The sequence below is a fragment of the Phymastichus coffea genome, unplaced genomic scaffold (assembly GCF_024137745.1).
Source record: "Phymastichus coffea isolate CEN01 unplaced genomic scaffold, Cenicafe_Pcof_1.1 PCOF00092, whole genome shotgun sequence".
Lineage (NCBI taxonomy): Eukaryota > Metazoa > Arthropoda > Insecta > Hymenoptera > Eulophidae > Phymastichus > Phymastichus coffea.
Window position 1 is genome coordinate 604,351 of NW_026706903.1, and position 16,859 is coordinate 621,209.

The 16,859-nt window shown below is 30.9% G+C and overlaps 2 protein-coding genes across 5 annotated transcripts; one reads left to right on the forward strand and one right to left on the reverse strand.

Moving 5' to 3' along the window:
• Positions 1-3,181: 3,181 nt before the first annotated feature.
• LOC131669351 (uncharacterized) lies at positions 3,182-10,349 on the reverse strand. 4 transcript variants are annotated; one of them, XR_009302362.1, is made up of 9 exons: positions 10,230-10,349; positions 9,960-10,072; positions 9,258-9,383; positions 8,955-9,179; positions 8,503-8,848; positions 8,154-8,253; positions 7,696-7,825; positions 7,179-7,220; positions 3,182-3,321 (listed from the first exon to the last, which is right to left on the reverse strand). XR_009302362.1 is itself a non-coding variant. In XM_058944174.1 (8 exons), exons 1-7 carry the CDS (start codon positions 10,284-10,286, stop codon positions 7,716-7,718), a joined length of 1,077 nt encoding a protein of 358 aa, XP_058800157.1. In that variant the 5' UTR covers positions 10,287-10,349; the 3' UTR covers positions 3,396-7,220; positions 7,696-7,715. The 4 variants fall into 4 exon arrangements, 2 of the variants coding, with proteins under 2 accessions (XP_058800157.1, XP_058800158.1); XR_009302363.1 differs by lacking the exon at positions 3,182-3,321 and adding an exon at positions 3,395-7,112; XM_058944174.1 differs by lacking the exon at positions 3,182-3,321 and having other exon boundaries at positions 3,396-7,220.
• Positions 10,350-10,975: 626 nt separating this feature from the next.
• On the forward strand, positions 10,976-15,476 carry LOC131669352 (serine/threonine-protein kinase polo). Its single transcript, XM_058944176.1, has 7 exons — positions 10,976-11,223; positions 11,811-12,035; positions 12,113-12,330; positions 12,394-12,692; positions 12,770-13,057; positions 13,259-13,659; positions 14,065-15,476. The coding sequence occupies exons 1-7, from the start codon at positions 11,131-11,133 to the stop codon at positions 14,284-14,286; spliced, it is 1,746 nt and encodes a 581-aa protein (XP_058800159.1). The 5' UTR covers positions 10,976-11,130; the 3' UTR covers positions 14,287-15,476.
• The last annotated feature ends 1,383 nt before the right edge of the window (positions 15,477-16,859 follow it).

The window sequence follows — 16,859 nt, forward strand, 5'->3', positions numbered from 1 at the left end:
TACAAAAATATGATCCAATTTTTTATTTTGGATTAACAAATTCGCCTATTTATCAAGAAATTCTAGAAACTTCATAAGCTCCCAAGAATAAACTTTTTAATTAACTTTAACAAACATTGCAAAAAAGGTAGAACTAAATTAACAAGCACCGCGCTATAGTTTGTGAAATTTCTTTATCGCGTTGATCCATTCTAGCACCAGATAATAACTCGAACCAACGAAAAATACAAATCGCTATAGACCTACTGAAGTACTCTTTCGGAAATTCAGTTTCTAGCGATATGAAACATTCAGAATCGCACTGTCAACTTTCACGTAAACTCCATCGGGCTAAAGCCTCTGATCCTATTCATAATTCACGAATGGCAACTCTCTCTCTCCTGATCGCGTGGAAATTTTCCCTCATGTTTAATCGAGAAGCTCACGCGACGAGCCACTTCGTGGAAAAAATAATAAAAAAATCAAATCGGCCTGAATTCCTTGAGAGAAAAAGCGTAGCCCCGGAATGTCGTGGGCGTTGCATTCGGAGAAATCATCATTGCCACTAATGACGTTTAATAATGAGAGAAAAAAACATTTGATAGCAAGCAATTACTCAAAACAGAGCCGTAGAGAAACTTTCGTACTAACCGCGGATTTCGGGCGCGTCGGGTTTCGTGGCGGGTTTGCAGAATTTGAAATTCGAAGGCAGTGGCGCGAAAAATTTCCTCGCGTCGGAGTAATAACGTAATCATTATGCTAAATCTTTGTGGCGAGCTACACGCGGTCGAAAGCTTCATACACACAAACCTCACTTTTGACTTGTAAATGTGCGCGCGCGAGCGTAAAACCGCACACTTCATTCGGAAACTCGGCACTGGGAAACTACCAGTTTGGGCGAAAATAATATATTTATTTGGATGAATATAGTTAACAAACCGATAAAGATTTACTCGAGTTTCTTCATATTTTGTTCGTCGGAGATGAGCTAAAGATAATCCCTATAAAAAAATGTAAATTCCTGTGTATAAATTGGCTAAAATTTGTACATAATAAATAAAATAATCAATTTATCAAATATTATGTTCAGTCTATGCATAAATTATTTTGATAAGTCTCTATAAAATAAAAAAAAACGATCAAGTACTTTACAGCATTTTTTCACAAGTGAGAGTAAATTTCATAAATCGTTGCACAAATTAAGCAATAAATAGGCTACATATATATTCTCGAGACAGAAGATTTTATAAAAAAACTTATCTAAAACACTTCATAAAATTATTTTACAACACATCGATCCATCAAGTCAAGTTTTCGCCATCGCAAATCTGCGGTTGAAATTCTCGCATTGACCTGCAGCATCACTGCGGAGGAGAATATTTCGCATAACATGGCCTTTACATGTTAATCCGTGGGTGGTGTTTCCAAAGTTCTTCGGCTTTTGATTTGTGGGTGGCAATTCACCGCCAACCGTGGTTTTAGACTGTAAATTCGAATCAAGAACCCACTCTGCGATTACGGGCTGCGGGAGAGAGTTCAGCCACTGCACCTCTAGTGCACAGTGTAATGCGGCTTATACATTCCGTTAGAAAGAGAAAGAGAGAGAGAGAGAGAGAGAGAGAGAGAGAGAGAGAGAGAGAGTGAGAAGGGGTTTCGCTCGTTTACGATGTATTGTGTAGGGGTTGTACAACCTCCAGTTTCGGAAGTTATGAAATGTCGTACGAACAGTTATAGTTTAATTGTAGATTTATTCAACTACTTTCTTTGTATGATATCGATTTTTCCATCGAGAATAGCTGAGACCTTTAATTTTTTTAAACAATCTCACAACATATTTGACTTTGTATTACCAATTAAAATTTATATTTAGTATTTTAGTTTCATCCAAGTTATTTATTAGCTAATGAAAACATTTTACTATCTAATAATCTAGCCACAGTGGGAGTCTGATTGAACGTAAATTGCGAAAAAGTACAAAACAACCGAGAGACGAACAGCGCTAAATTAGCTTGAAAAATTGCTCGTCAATCAGCAAGTCTGCAGTTCTAAATCCGCATCTCTAAAATCCCTGAAGAATTTCTATTCTTCAACGAGATACTAGTTGAGTATGCACTCTCGCACGTGATATAACAGAGTATATTGCATTTTACTCGAGCAGAAATTACGAAGCTTTCCTTTTTGATGAAAGAACGCAAAGAAGCTTAAAAGTTAATCTGCTCGCAATAATGGCGTGAAATGAATCCTTATATGGTAGATTTTTCTTGTTAGATTGTTTATTGAACGATAAAAAAATTCGAACGAATAATTAGATTTTTACATTATTCTTTAATATCTGAATCTGCAGCATCAAAAATAATGACTTCGCGTCTCTTGTAATGAAGATACAATACTACATTATAATAAGAGAAATGAAGAATCTTACGAGCAATCAACTTCTTGTTATAACTTAGCGATATTAGTTTTTTCGGCGTCTAAATAAATAAGAAAATGCAGAACGACGCACGGAATTAAAGTTTCAAACAGTGTATAACAAGAACTTATTAATATTTATCGCGAAACGCGAGCTTTTTCCCTCTATCTTATCTCGAGGGAAATATTCGTGTTCGGTGAGCGTAACTACGTTTCTTTAAAAAAAGAGAATGAAAATACACACACCTTTTAGTCTTCTCACCACACGACTCAATTCAATTCGTTTATCATGCAGTGAATACTTTGATTAGAAGGTATACATTTTTATATAAAGTATATGAGTATTTGTAAGATTAAAACAATTTAACATGGCAATGACTCTTTTTAAAAATTTCTTTTCTAAATGAAATAAATAGAAAATGTTCATTTTGTTCAACATGCAAATAAAAATTACTTTTCTCCTTTGATCCATTAATAATTTCTTTGAAAATCAAGATTATCATACTATTTTACTATATGTGTCTAAAGTAAAGCAATAAAAGACTTACAACTACTGAAAAAGAGATAAAACAAGATTAAGACTTTTATAAATATCATAAAAAAATTCTAATCAAACACGTAATCGTAATATGTGATATTTTCTTACAACCATTTCTTTATATATTGCAACAATTTTGCGGTGGTTATTAATAAATTATCAAATTGTTAGAAAAAATCGTTTTATTTTGTAACAAAAATAAACATTTAAAAAACAAAAGAATTATACAAAAACGATACTTTTTATCACAGATAACATCAGTCTTATAAATACACGAGAGATCAGTCTTCACAGTCAATTAAATTCACTCACAAGGCTGTTGAGTGAAGGTTTGATTGGGCCAGACCATTTGATTAGTTTACCCAGCAGCCAGTTGTTGGGTTGTTAATGGTAACCTAGGAAAGAAAAGCAAAATCTACATTAATATTCGAATAAAATTTAATAATAAAATGAGTTAAAGATTCTCTATGTTACATATAAAAATGAATGTATCCATTATATAGGGATTTACAAAAATAAAAACTTCAAGCTCAGACTACGAATATAATTACGTAAATTTTTCATTATTTTTTCCAAATATTTCTTATTTTTATTAATTTTTTAATATTCAATAGTCTGATTAGCTTTGTTTCTGGAATTATAGTACTAGAAAATTCAATTACATTTCAAACCACTCCTACGCTTTATCAGTTTTTCTTTTTCAAATTTTGTAAAAACATGTAAAGTCATTTTTTAGCAAGCCTATTGTTTTAAAATTTGACCTATTTCACTTAGTAACGCACGCTAATGGATGATTGACGTTTTCCAACTTTACTTCTACAAAATCATGTGATGCATATATTTTTATTTTTTCATTTCTGCTTTGTAAAGTAACAAAGTGTTTTGTGATTACTTCATCCTTATTTTACAAAGCAACTCTTTTTGTTGTTTATTTTCATATAGAAGGTACTGAATTTTTTCATTTTACTCACCTGCAACTGACTTAGCGCTTGAGATGAATTTATACATCGGGCATTGAAATAGAAATTCTCAACATGATTTTTCAATGAATGCCTGATAGTTTTGATTTTGTGCTTTATCAAAACATTCCGTTTCATTTTTTGAAATATTCTGTATTCCTTGACTTATTACTTTATATTATACATTGAACGTTCTATTAAATGGATTTTTTTCTCAATATGTTTTAAAATAATTGATTGCAACTGTTTCATTATATGATAATGTATGTTTGCCAATCAATGATAAATGCATCTTTTGTAACATTTTAAGAAATTTTTTTTTTCATCCCCATCATTTCATAGCAAATTTTTTTAAGGATGCCTATAATCCATAACACTTGAATATTTCGTATATTTTTTTGTATCTGCTAAGCTTATTTTCAGCTGTTCTATTCTTTAGATGTGCCACTTATTTGTGTACTTTACATTATAATGTAATGTGATCTGCTTGCTGGTAAATTTCATTGTATTTCATTCCTGTACATATTTTTGCTTGATGCCTGTGAAATAAACTGAATTCATTTGAAATTGATGTAGTCAAAATTTTCTGTAAATAATTTCTGATTTACTTTTACATATAACAATTATTAAATTTCAAAAATAAGTAAAACTTTGCAACTGAAACTTTAAAGAATGAGAGTAGAAATAAATCACAATATACAAGACAGTTTTTGAGAAAGTCTGAATTAAGAAGTGTTCATACCTCCATCCACACCATTCACTTGAAGGCATCTGAGATGTTTTTATTTTAACTAATTTACTTAAAATTGTGTACGCTCTTTTTTAAATAGTTGCATTGAACAAATATTTCAGTGTTTTGTGTTTATATGTGAATGAACAAACAAAAATAGAATGAACTTTAGAAAATATAGCAAATGATGTAGGTAATGAATCCAGAAATAAAATGTGCTTTTCATACCAAAGTATAACATACGAGATACCTTTCAATACTTACAAATAATTGTCAAGGTAGAAATCTTTAGTAATAAAATATAACTATATCTTTATGGTGACCACTCAATTTTGGATCAACATTTTATTTACCATCCTTCAGAGTTATTTTCTTTATTATGTTGTTCATCATATTTTTTATTTCGATATTTTTATAATAATTGTTTTGTTAATTTAATTTTTTGCAATGAAATTTTAATCTAATATATTGCAATCTATGTTTTTATATAAATATCGTAATGTTAGCCTACCTATTTTAATAAAACGTTTGACAAAATAGAAAATTATAGAAATTGTATTTTTGTTTCCAAGTGAAGTGGCCACCATGAATGTATCAATCAACTACCATAAAGAATTTTATTATTTACCTGTGCCTTTGTTATAGTTTGCTTAGAATTTAAAAAGTCATAGAAAAATGATTGTCATATCATAAGTTGTACATTTTTTGTATGAAGATCAATCATAAGTCAAGGAAGGTAATAAATCGCAACTAGTCTTATTATGAATTTTTAATTTTTTTTCTTCTAGGAGCGTTATGATTAAATATTAATTTGCATACATTATTTAGTATTATCAATAATTACGCTATGGTATCTGATAACACATTTATTGATGCGTCTGAGGTATTTTCAAAGGATCACCAATGTAAAAAGAAATAATAAAAAACAAAAAAAAAACAATCACGCATTCGTCCTTTCTTATTCACACAAGAACTTTGTTCTTTTTGTCATACGATAATGTCAATTGATTAAGCACTATTTATTCGGATAAAAAGTCGATCAGGTTGCAGGTTTTTTTTATATTTCGACTCACTAATTGTATACGAGTTTTAATCTAATGTTTCTATAAATCTTTTTGAGAATATAAAATTTAGTGATAATAACGCAAAATTTCTTTGCAATTTCCATTTACTACTTAAAAAACTGTTTTACGATTACAGTCATTTTATTTTCTGTTTCTAAATACTCATGATCACAAATCTCTAATCATACATGTTTTTTTTTGGTTTCTACTCCTTTATAACAATTGTAACTATACAATTTCCTCTACCTTTTAGCCATAAAAATCTATTAAGTAAAAGATAAAAATGTCGTGAATCACAAATTCTTTTCTGTCATATCCATATGTTTGCTTGATCATTATAAATTTTTATTAGCCACTCATGTAATCTATAGCATTTTAAATGTAAGCAAGTGCACATTGACGTGAGTTACAGCTAAATCAAACCTATTTGCAAGACAAAATATTAAGAAAGAAGTTTTTTTATGTTTCTGAAACATTATTTTCTCCTAATATGTATTTACACATGAAAAAGTTTGAAATTATAAATAATCAACTAAGGCGAATAAAAAATAAAAGATTATTTGTATTGGAAGTCTAAAAAAGTTTGAAATAAAAAAATTTTTTCACGTGATAGAAAATATGTATATGTAATCGTAGATCGTATTTTCTTTATTAATAATATTTATTAGTAATAATTAATATTTATTAAAAGATATTAATAAATTATTAAGTGCTTTAAAATAATTATTTTGTAGATATGCCAATTCATGCCTCACAGCATCTCAATAATTTATATTTATGACATTGTCTCATATTTGGTTTCTTTCTATTTTCATCCTAAACCAAATATAAATAATTTGTAATCTTGTGATTTGTAGTCATAAAAATATCTTTGATAAAGCAGACGTAATATTAAAAATTTTTAAAAGATTTTTCTTCGTGAAATAAATGGATGGTTAGTAATTTTTCGTCAATTTTCGCACGCACGCTTGATTTTTAGTTATCTTGTACGTAAATTTTACATACTCAGCTTTTTATTATTTTATTATAGTAATAAGTCATGTTGGTTATAAAAATTTACTGAAAGTAAACAATCAAAGTTTCACTACATCTATTTTTCACATAGCATTTGTTTTGTTATAATACTATTTCATAAAAATTATTATTTTACATCGTGCCAGTTTATACTTTCTTTTAGACTCAAGACTTCATATAAAACACTAATAAAACTAATTCTCAGAAATGAACCCAATATTATCTTCTACTTCTTTTTTGAGTCAATAATTATTTAGGAGATCTATTTCACACAAATGTGCCTAACAAGAACTTAATTAAAAACTCTTCAAAGAATTAACACTGTGGCAAGCAATTCCGCGTCATTTCTATTGAACTTCATTACTGTTTTTTTTTTAAGAGCACAACTGAGTGCAACAGTTCCGGGGCAGAATTACACACTACAGTGTAAAGAGAAGGGTTGGAGCGAAGTTATGCGTTTTCTTCATTTCAATATCGGTACTTACCATAGTCTTGGCTTCCGTAAACATCTTCTTGGCCCGCATAATCTAGAATAAAAAACAAATGTTAGATACGATATGTAAATATTTTTAATTCAGTTTATTGTAAAGGTAATAAACTAATTAATGAGACCAGTTAAAAATCTATAACGCTATCAATAATCCAATGAAAAAGAAGATAAAAGAAATAAAATTAAAAAATTAGAAAAGTATAAAATTCTGTCCTGTGTATAATAAAAATTATTGGAAATGTTAAAAAAGAATATTAAAGTGAAAAAAAATCAACAAGATGTAGTGTAGCATTATTCAATGTGAAATTCATGAAATCGAAACATGATATTTCGCACAAAAATAAATATAAATAAAGTTAAAAATTAAACAAAAGACAAACCAGTGTTGCATTAGTTTTTAAAGTACAATACACAAGTGATTATTTGATAAATTTACATTTATTCTCATTGTTTTGAACAATGCAAAAGCGGCAAAAACAAATACCAAAAAGGGAATCAATAAATCAACTAACCATGTAATTGCGGTTTGCTATTAATTGCTTCCATAGTTCATAGGAGTGTAGTTAGCAGATTGGCCTTGATAGTCATAACCTGAAGAATAATTATAGTAACCGCTGTCCACTGCCTCTTGTTGATAAGGTGCTGCATGAACATTTTTTTGTAAATATAAATGTGCATAGAAAGAAAAAATGTTTAATAAACTAATCAACATGGCATACTCATCATATAAAATTTAAAAAATTAACTATAAAACGTTTCATTTTTAAATAACCTTCAATTTCAGAGAGATCATTTTATACCAAACTATGTTATATTAAATTATAGCATAACATTGTAATTTTACAGACTCATAAAACAAAATAAAAACACATTTTATTAAAAAATATGTATATAATTAATTAGACCAAATGAATAACTCAACACTCGCAGTTTTAAATAAAATCAAAATAAATTTGTTAAAAAATATTACCTGCAGCTGGGGCTTTGTATCCATAAGGATCTGCATAGCCAGAATTAGCCACTGGTGGGGCACCATATCGATTGTCTGGTGGTGCTGCTGTTGCGTAGCCCTGGAGTATTATGAAACAATATTAAATAACTTACATTACTCAATAAAACTGTTAGAAATACAGAAAATCTTCAGTTGATAATTCCATTTCAACAAAACAAATATGTACAGTAGAATGTTTCAACTTAGATATGTGTAAATCTTTATCTGCTTTAGGAAAATTTAGGAATAATTAAAACTGAGATTTATATGTTTAAAAATACTATAGTTATATCTAATGTTTAAATCTTAATAAAAATGTCAAGCTCACCGCTGACTGTGCATATTCGGGTGGTTGCTGATAACTTTCATAGCTTTGGTATCCTTGGGGGTAACCCTGTTGAGCATACCCACCACCACCACCATAACCACCAGCTGGTGGTGCTGGTGCTGCATAACCATTGCCTGCTGCACCATAACCTGGAGCTGGTGGTTGGGAGACGTAACCATTAGATGGCGGTGCTGGTGGTGCGTCGAACCTCGGCCTCTTCGGTGGTCCACCAGCACCAGGTGGTCCTGCACCACGTTTCTGTCCAGGACCACCTCGACCAACTCCGGCACCTCGACCGCCACGATCGAAGCCACCACGACCGCCGCCTGGACGCGGAGGTCCACCTCTGCAAGTTCAAGATAATAATTCAATGTATTATAAGGAATAGAACAGATCAATAATTTTTTAAAACACTGCTAGATGATAAGTATGAGAATTATTAAAAATATTACCTTCCTCTACCTCTGTCACCACTAGGGCCACCTCTGCCTCTAAAGCTACTTGCTCCGCCTCGACCAAAGTCACCACGACCTCTACCTCTGAAACCACCACCACCACCGCCGCTGCCGCTGCCGCCACCACCACCGCCGCCTCCACCACCTCCTCCTCCTCCTCCTGCTCCTCCAGCTCCTCCCCTACCTCTTGGTGCACCCATACCAGCTGTGTCGGGTGGTCCTCTGCATTACAAATATTTTATTTAGAATAGAGATTTACTTCTAATTAATTCATTTATTTTTCTTATAAACATTTATTACCCAGCTCCAGGGAAACCTCCTCGGCCCCTAGATGGTGGACCTCCTCTGCCTCGCATACTTGGTGGCCCCCCTCTCATACCTGGTCCACCACGTCCACGCATCATTCCACCGCGTGGTGGTCCACCCCTGTGTAAAAATGTTTATGAATATTTTTGTCTTTGCATTTTCAATAGTATTTATTCTAAAATATATAATTGAAGTGTTTTATGTGACATATAATTGAATTATTGTTGAATTATTATTATTTATTGAAACAATATGTTAGTCTGAATCGGTTGATTTCTTTTTCATTTTATTGCCTCATCTGTTTATTGGCGATTATGTAATAACTAATTTCAGCTCCTACCACATCAAGAAAATTTATTACGCGACGCCAAGTGGACTCCTTTGCAAGCACGTGTCTTTTCCACTAGAAGCATTCATAATAAAAACTGCAAATTAACTATTCCGAAAAAAACAACTATTCCTTTTATTTATAATTATATGAAATAGTATCAACTTTAAATCATGTAATTATATCTAGACATTTCATTCTTTGACTCGGCGACTATCTCCATCTTTCTCGGAAAAAACTATTGATTAACATGGAGCAAAAGAGCCACGCCACACAAACTGTAAGGCTTCTCAACATGCATAATCATTCAATCATATTTAATTGTTGATAGAAATAGGAAAATACCTAACAATGAATAACAATCATACCGTCCACGATCAAAGCCACCGCGTCCACCGCGAGGTGGTCCACCTCCGCGTCCTCGAAAGCCTCCCCGTACCGCAGGTGCCGGTGCGTCTGCCATCCTTTTCAACTTATCCTTCTACAACACATTTGAAATAAAAAGAAAAGTTTTATTAATCACACACGATGTCAATGCGAGATAAAACCTCAATGAACGTTGACAATGCAATAAATTCACGTGTTTACACGACCGAATATATGCAACGTTGTCGATGAAAACTAAGTAGCGTCAGTACCTTTACGGAGAGAAGAAGAAGATGGACGCCGGCTACAGCCCGGAAAGGAAAGCCCATCTACCACACCGCCGCTAAAGAAACTCCCCCACTTATCTATCTCCTCTTTCTTTTATTGTGCGCGCGCATTCCCGCGACTAATAAACCGGATGTTTCGTTCAACGGTTTAGCCAACGTATAAAATGTCTGATATAATACATATATATAGTTTTTATAAATTATTATTACGAGTTGCAGGAATTACATTCGGTAAATAATGAACTTCTAGAGCTTCAAATAATTTTTCTAACAAAATTTACCGCTGAAGTATAACTTTAAATGGTTCTTAAATACAAGAGTTTTCAGAAGAGAAAAAATTAATTATTTTGCACCTCGTGCTTTTTTTTATTGACTACGTTAATCATAAGTGGGCATTTGAATATATGTGTGTATATATATATTTGAATATATATGTGTTTGCAATATATGTGTGTATATAAAAACGAATGCAAACGTAGTTTAAATTCAAATTATTCTATATTACCCGAGGAAAAAACAGATAAAAGTCGCAATTTTAACCTTGTCAAACTTGAAAAAATATAATCGCCAAGATAACCCCAATAAATCCATCCACAGCCCAAATAAAACTCCGTGGTCGAGTTTCGTAAACTGGTGAAAAGGGACCACGTGATCTGTAGCCAATAGACGATTGGTTGTGTGTAGATTTTGAATTTAAAACGTTTTTAGCCAGAAGCAGGCCAGTGTACAGCGATTTTAGCTAGGGTGTCCTCTGTTGCCGTTGTTGCCAGTATACGCCGCGAGACATCCTAGTGTGAGTGAATTTGTTAAAATAACGGCGAAGAATAAATAATTAAACTATTGTTTGTTGAGTAGCCGTAATAATAGTAGTGCCAAGACGACAAAGATGTCGAAGGAGGAGAAGGAAACAATCATCCCTGATCCCATCTACGACAGTAAAACCGGCAAGACTTACATCAAAGGCCGTTTCTTTGGCAAGGTAAGGCTCAAGTTGACTAAGTGTCCTCTTTTTTTCAACTTATTGCGAGTACTTTTGTTTACCTTCTGGTTGTGTAATAGAAGAGACTTTTGACTTGTGGATGCGACTGTGTATGACAGTTTGTTTACTAACGGACTTTTGAGGGGAAACTTCTTGGAGAAGTGCACTTGTTGCTTCCATTGAAAATGATATTTTTGGAACAAAATGTTCTGCTGGATTGATTGTTTACTAATTACTAATTTAGTTAATATTTTTTTGAGTATTTATAGAATTTTTAATTTTTTGAAGTAATATAGAAGTTTTGTAAGAGGCCCAATATCACATTATATTACTTGTGTCTGTTTAATTAGATTATGATGTTCTAATTAAAGAGAATGTTTTACCTTTTCATAGTATAGAAAAATACATTTTCTTATACTATAAGTCTAGGAATTTTATTTAACTATCAACATGAAAATAGGAATATCTGCTTTGCGTATAATTTGAATAAATTATTAACAGAAGCTGAATTACATAAATTGTATTAAATCTATAATAAAAGCTTATTGTTTTAAATTTATGACTAAACAATATTTAATTTATTTCAGGGTGGATTTGCAAAATGTTATGAAATTCGAGATTCTCAAACACATGATGTGTTTGCTGGAAAAATTGTACCAAAATCATTGATGACAAAGAGCACACAAAGAGAGAAAATGACCCAAGAAATTGCAATACATAGGAGCTTGGATCATAAAAATGTTGTTGGTTTTTATGGATTTTTTGATGACAATTATAATGTTTATATTATCCTTGAATTATGTAGGAAAAGGGTGTGTCTTTAGTTTTTCAATTTTTGTGATATAACTTTTTCAAACAATCAATAACTCATTGAAAAATATGTTTTTAGTCTATGATGGAGCTACATAAGAGAAGAAAAGCTTTGACTCAATATGAGACTAGGTACTACATGAAACAAATCTTAAATGGAGTAGAATACTTGCATGATCATAGGATAATCCATAGAGATTTGAAGCTGGGAAATTTGTTTCTCAATGATGATATACAAGTGAAGATTGGAGATTTTGGTTTGGCTACCAAACTTGAACATGAAGGAGAAAGAAAAAAGTAAGTTGTAAAATGATTTTCAAATAGTTCCACAATATCAATAATTTTAATTCATAATTTTAGAACGCTATGTGGCACTCCAAATTATATAGCGCCAGAAATTTTAACAAAAGTTGGTCATTCTTATGAGGTAGATATTTGGAGTATTGGATGTATCATGTACACACTGCTGGTCGGCAAACCACCATTTGAAACATCAAGCTTGAAGGAAACTTATACTAGAATAAAGCTATGTAATTATGAAGTCCCGTCACACATGGTGAACACTCCTGCCATGAACATGATTTCTAACATGTTGCAAGGAAATCCTTCTAAACGGCCTCCTATTAAGAAATTACTCAAGGATCCTTTCTTTACTTCTGGTAAATTATGTCATTTCGTAATTTGCACTGTTTTAATAAAATTTAATAATTTACTGAATGTGCAATTATGTTTTTAGGTTTTATGCCATCAAGCTTACCAGTTTCTTGTCTTACAATGGCTCCACGTCTTGATATGCTAAAGACACACAACCGAAAACCTTTGTCAGAGATGGACCTGAACAATAGTCCGAAAATTGAAGATGTTACTGATAAAAATCAGCTAAGTTTAAGAAAGACAATCAAACAAAATGACCAGAATGTCATACATAAGACTGATCAGTATATCGATAACAGTCTTAGAACTCTTAAGAAGCAATTAGCATCGGTACTCAAGTCTAAACCGGAAAAAGAAATGTCTTGTTCAGGTATGACAATCACTCGTTCTATTACTGAAAAATTTTATTTTCGTGTACATTCTAATTCGTATTCCAGTAATTCAGAGACCCTACCAGCTTTATCTACGAAACTCAGGCACGCCTTTTTCCTTGCTCCTAACTTGTTCCCTTTCTTTAAGTATAAAAGTTTTAAAATCTGCATTAAATAACAAATTTTATATTTTTCCGCAGATGAAATGACCGATCCAGATGCTCAGCCATTTGTCTGGGTGAGCAAGTGGGTGGACTATTCAGACAAGTATGGTTTTGGCTACCAATTGTCGGATGACGGTGTTGGTGTAATGTACAACGATGGCACTCGTCTTATAATGCTTTCCAACACCTTTAATATTCAATACGTCGACCGTAATGGCGAAGAATTTTATTATTCGACCAAGGATTATCCACGACCTCTCGAAAAAAAGATGAAGTTACTTAATTTCTTCTTGCGTTACATGAACGATCATCTGATGAAAGCTGGCGGATCCGTTGCTATCAAGCAGAGCGATTCACTGTCAAGACCACCTTATTTGCATCAGTGGTTCAGGACGCAAACTGCTGTTGTTATGTTGTTGACTAATGGATCGCTGCAGGTTAGGGATAATTGTAATATTTTAAATATATTTGATTTCAGGTTCAGTCAAGTAACAAAAATATATTTAGAATTTTTTAAACAATTTTTATCAAACTTTAAAAATAAATTAACAGAGTCAAGTTTCTATTTTCAAACTGGCGGGTTTAATAATTTTTTGACTGATTCATGGTTGGGTTAACAATTTGATTGTTATTAATGCTGTGAAACTGCTATTCTGAAGTAGATTTCTAATGACTTTTGCAATTACTATAGTCAATAAATCGTTAGTAACAAGTATAAAATCAATTTAACTCTAAGATAATAAACTTCTGTAAAAACCTCATTATTTAATCTTTTTTGATAATAAACATTAATGAAATAATATATCAAACTCATCTTTGAATTGTACTTTTTTTTCTTTTAGATCAATTTTCAAGATCACACGAAAATCATTTTATGCCCATTGATGGCTGCCGTCACCTACATCGATCAAGCAAAGAACTTTAGGACATATAGGTTCAAAACGATCGAGAGTTACGGCTGTTGGCCTGTTCTCGCCAAATACCTTAGCTACGCCCACGACAAAGTTACCCTATTGACATCCAAATCGTTCAATCGTGTGATGCCAGTCACTTCAGAAAAGTAAAAATCATTTAGATCTCTGAAAAAATGCGAATTTCTACATCGACAATGAACATTTGCAAGTCGCAGCGTAAACACTCTTTTTCAAAAAGATATCTAACTGCATAGTTAGACACCTAATGAGCTGTCAAATTTGACCTTTAAATAAGTCTATCGATAGCTTTTTCTAAAGAATTTATTTTTTTCATTTTTATACTTGAGAGACAGCATCAACAAGTTAAGTTTTCGTGAAAACAAAAAATACAGCCTTTACATTTTATTTATTTATAGTTTCGAGCCATTTTAATCTGTATTGTGAAAAGGAGATAATTTACTTGAATTTTATGCTCATTTAAGATTTTAATATAAGCAAGATTCAAACTTTTAATTTTAAACGCTTTTTTTACTTGTACTTATTTTGTTTTTATAACGCCATAACCCTGCCTTTCAAATGTCTTAATTTCTGCACCATTGATTCTCATGTATTTGAAAGAGTTTAATAGAAAATAAAAATCGATAGTGCGATCATTTTGGAGTTGTGCAATCAATGGCCAAATGTAAATGACTATTGAACACTGCCATAGCAGGGAAAGCTAGTAAAACTATTGCTTTCGATTTCTATGTCACGATTGTACAAAAAAAAGGGTTGGCCACAAAATTTCGGTTTCAAATTAACGAGTTTTCATTTTCCGTGGATTGACTGATATCTTGACGAAAAGAATAAAATGTAATAAACAATGCCATCGTTGAAGTATAGCACAATCAGTGATAATACTTATTTACATTGAATGAAGGTGTAAGATTTTTAAATATTATTTATGACTGCATTTTAGCTCGATTCAACTTGAAGCGAGCTTTTTGAGTGAAAAAGAAAAAATTTTAATTTTCAGGGATAATACATAATGTTTTATTTAGGAAAATAATGCTTATAAAGATTATCATTTTATTTTGTACATACATTGCCATATCACTTTTTTTTAAGTACAAGTTAAATTTTTATCAGTCTCAAAAATGTTAAGGTTCAATCATCTGCTAAGTAAAATGCTGAATTATCAGTTAGTAATAAATTCTTTTCTCAACTATTGCAATTATTCATTTGTAAACAAAATTTCTGTCCTAGAATTAATTAAAAAAAAATCTGTGAAAACTTAAATTTTAGTCACTCGATACTTTTATTGTTAAATATGTACTAATTTTTACTTTCGAATCATAATTATTTAAGAACATTTTTCCACTTTTATTAATAAAGTATAATTTTTGTGTGACCAAGTCTGTACAATAAAATTTATTCTATTCCATAATTATGAAATTCCTGTTAGCAATTTTTTCGCAATATTATATGTTTTTCAATTCTTTTAATATTTACAATAATATAAAATAAATTGCATCTGCTACTAAAATTCAATTTACTTTCTAGTTCAGTTGAATTTTAGATGAATAGCTATAATTGAGATATAAGAGATTGAAGAGATTTGAAGCAATATTTAGCGATGTTTTTTAGTTTAAATTTTCAAATTAGTGTTATTTTTTTGCCTTATACATTATCTTACTGAAATAATTTTTAATTTTCCTCAACAAGTTATAAAAATGTTCTGCTTTCCTATTCTCAAAAAAATTTAATTTATTCCAATAACATAATAAATTAACTGCTACTCTAGATATTTTACTAACTATTATTGAAAAACTTGATAAAATAGTTGTTAAATGTCGTAAATCGTTATGTATAAATTGTTAGTTTTCTGATTTTATGAATTTTTAGTACAATTTATTTTGATACATATTTAATTACATAAGATGGGGTTATGCACACATATTCGTACTTAAAATACTATTAAAGACAGCCTTCTAGGAAACAATTTCTTTATGTGACTGATCACGTTTACATCAATTGTTCGTAATGCCTTATTTATATCGAATTTATTTATTTTATTATTTATTTAAATTTTATACTTGCCAATGGCTGTTAAAATTCTTAGAAAATAATTAAACAGTTTGGAATTAAATAATATTTCAATTTATCTTCATTTTTCTTCTACTATTATAATAAACTTTCCAAAAAATAGTGATTTCACAGTATTCGGTCAATTTCTAGAATAATAAAAATTTCAAAGTCATGATATAATTTACCTTATAAAAACTATCAAATTTGTATGAAGTAAGAATACTATCTATTTATTTCATAAATAGTGACAAAAAGGAGAAATTATGAGTCGGAATGTCGTCGAAGTTGTAGCAGAAATACTATAGTGCAACAGAATAAAACTTAATGTGCAACACCTATCAATTTAAGAAAAATATACTAAAAATATATTTAATAGAAGGTGTTGTAGAAGATATAATGTCATAATTAAAAAAATTGCTATATTGACATCGTAGTAATTACATGGATCATCGCATGCTCCATTATGCCAAAGTTATATTTATTTGGTTAAAACAATCCATATACATTTTTCAAATTATTGTCCGTTTTTATATGTAATGTACTGGCCTACATAACAATCATAAAATAAAAATAATTCGAAAATAATTTACGGATAAATGGAAATTCAATTGGAAGTACGTATATCAAGCGTTACACAGCCAACTTTATTTGAAAAC

Excerpts from the sequence above, each read along its gene's own strand:
- LOC131669351 (XM_058944174.1), bottom strand. The coding sequence starts at position 10,286 with ATGGGCTTTCCTTTCCGGGCTGTAGCCGGCGTCCATCTTCTTCTTCTC. Across the intron at positions 9,384-9,959 it reads GGTGGCTTTGATCGTGGACG|GGGTGGACCACCACGCGGTG; the intron begins GTATGATTGTTA and ends ATTTTTACACAG. Across the intron at positions 7,826-8,153 it reads ATACAAAGCCCCAGCTGCAG|CACCTTATCAACAAGAGGCA; the intron begins GTAATATTTTTT and ends ATGTTCATGCAG.
- LOC131669352 (XM_058944176.1), top strand. The coding sequence starts at position 11,131 with ATGTCGAAGGAGGAGAAGGAAACAATCATCCCTGATCCCATCTACGAC. Across the intron at positions 12,331-12,393 it reads CATGAAGGAGAAAGAAAAAA|AACGCTATGTGGCACTCCAA; the intron begins GTAAGTTGTAAA and ends TCATAATTTTAG. Across the intron at positions 13,660-14,064 it reads TGACTAATGGATCGCTGCAG|ATCAATTTTCAAGATCACAC; the intron begins GTTAGGGATAAT and ends TTTTTCTTTTAG.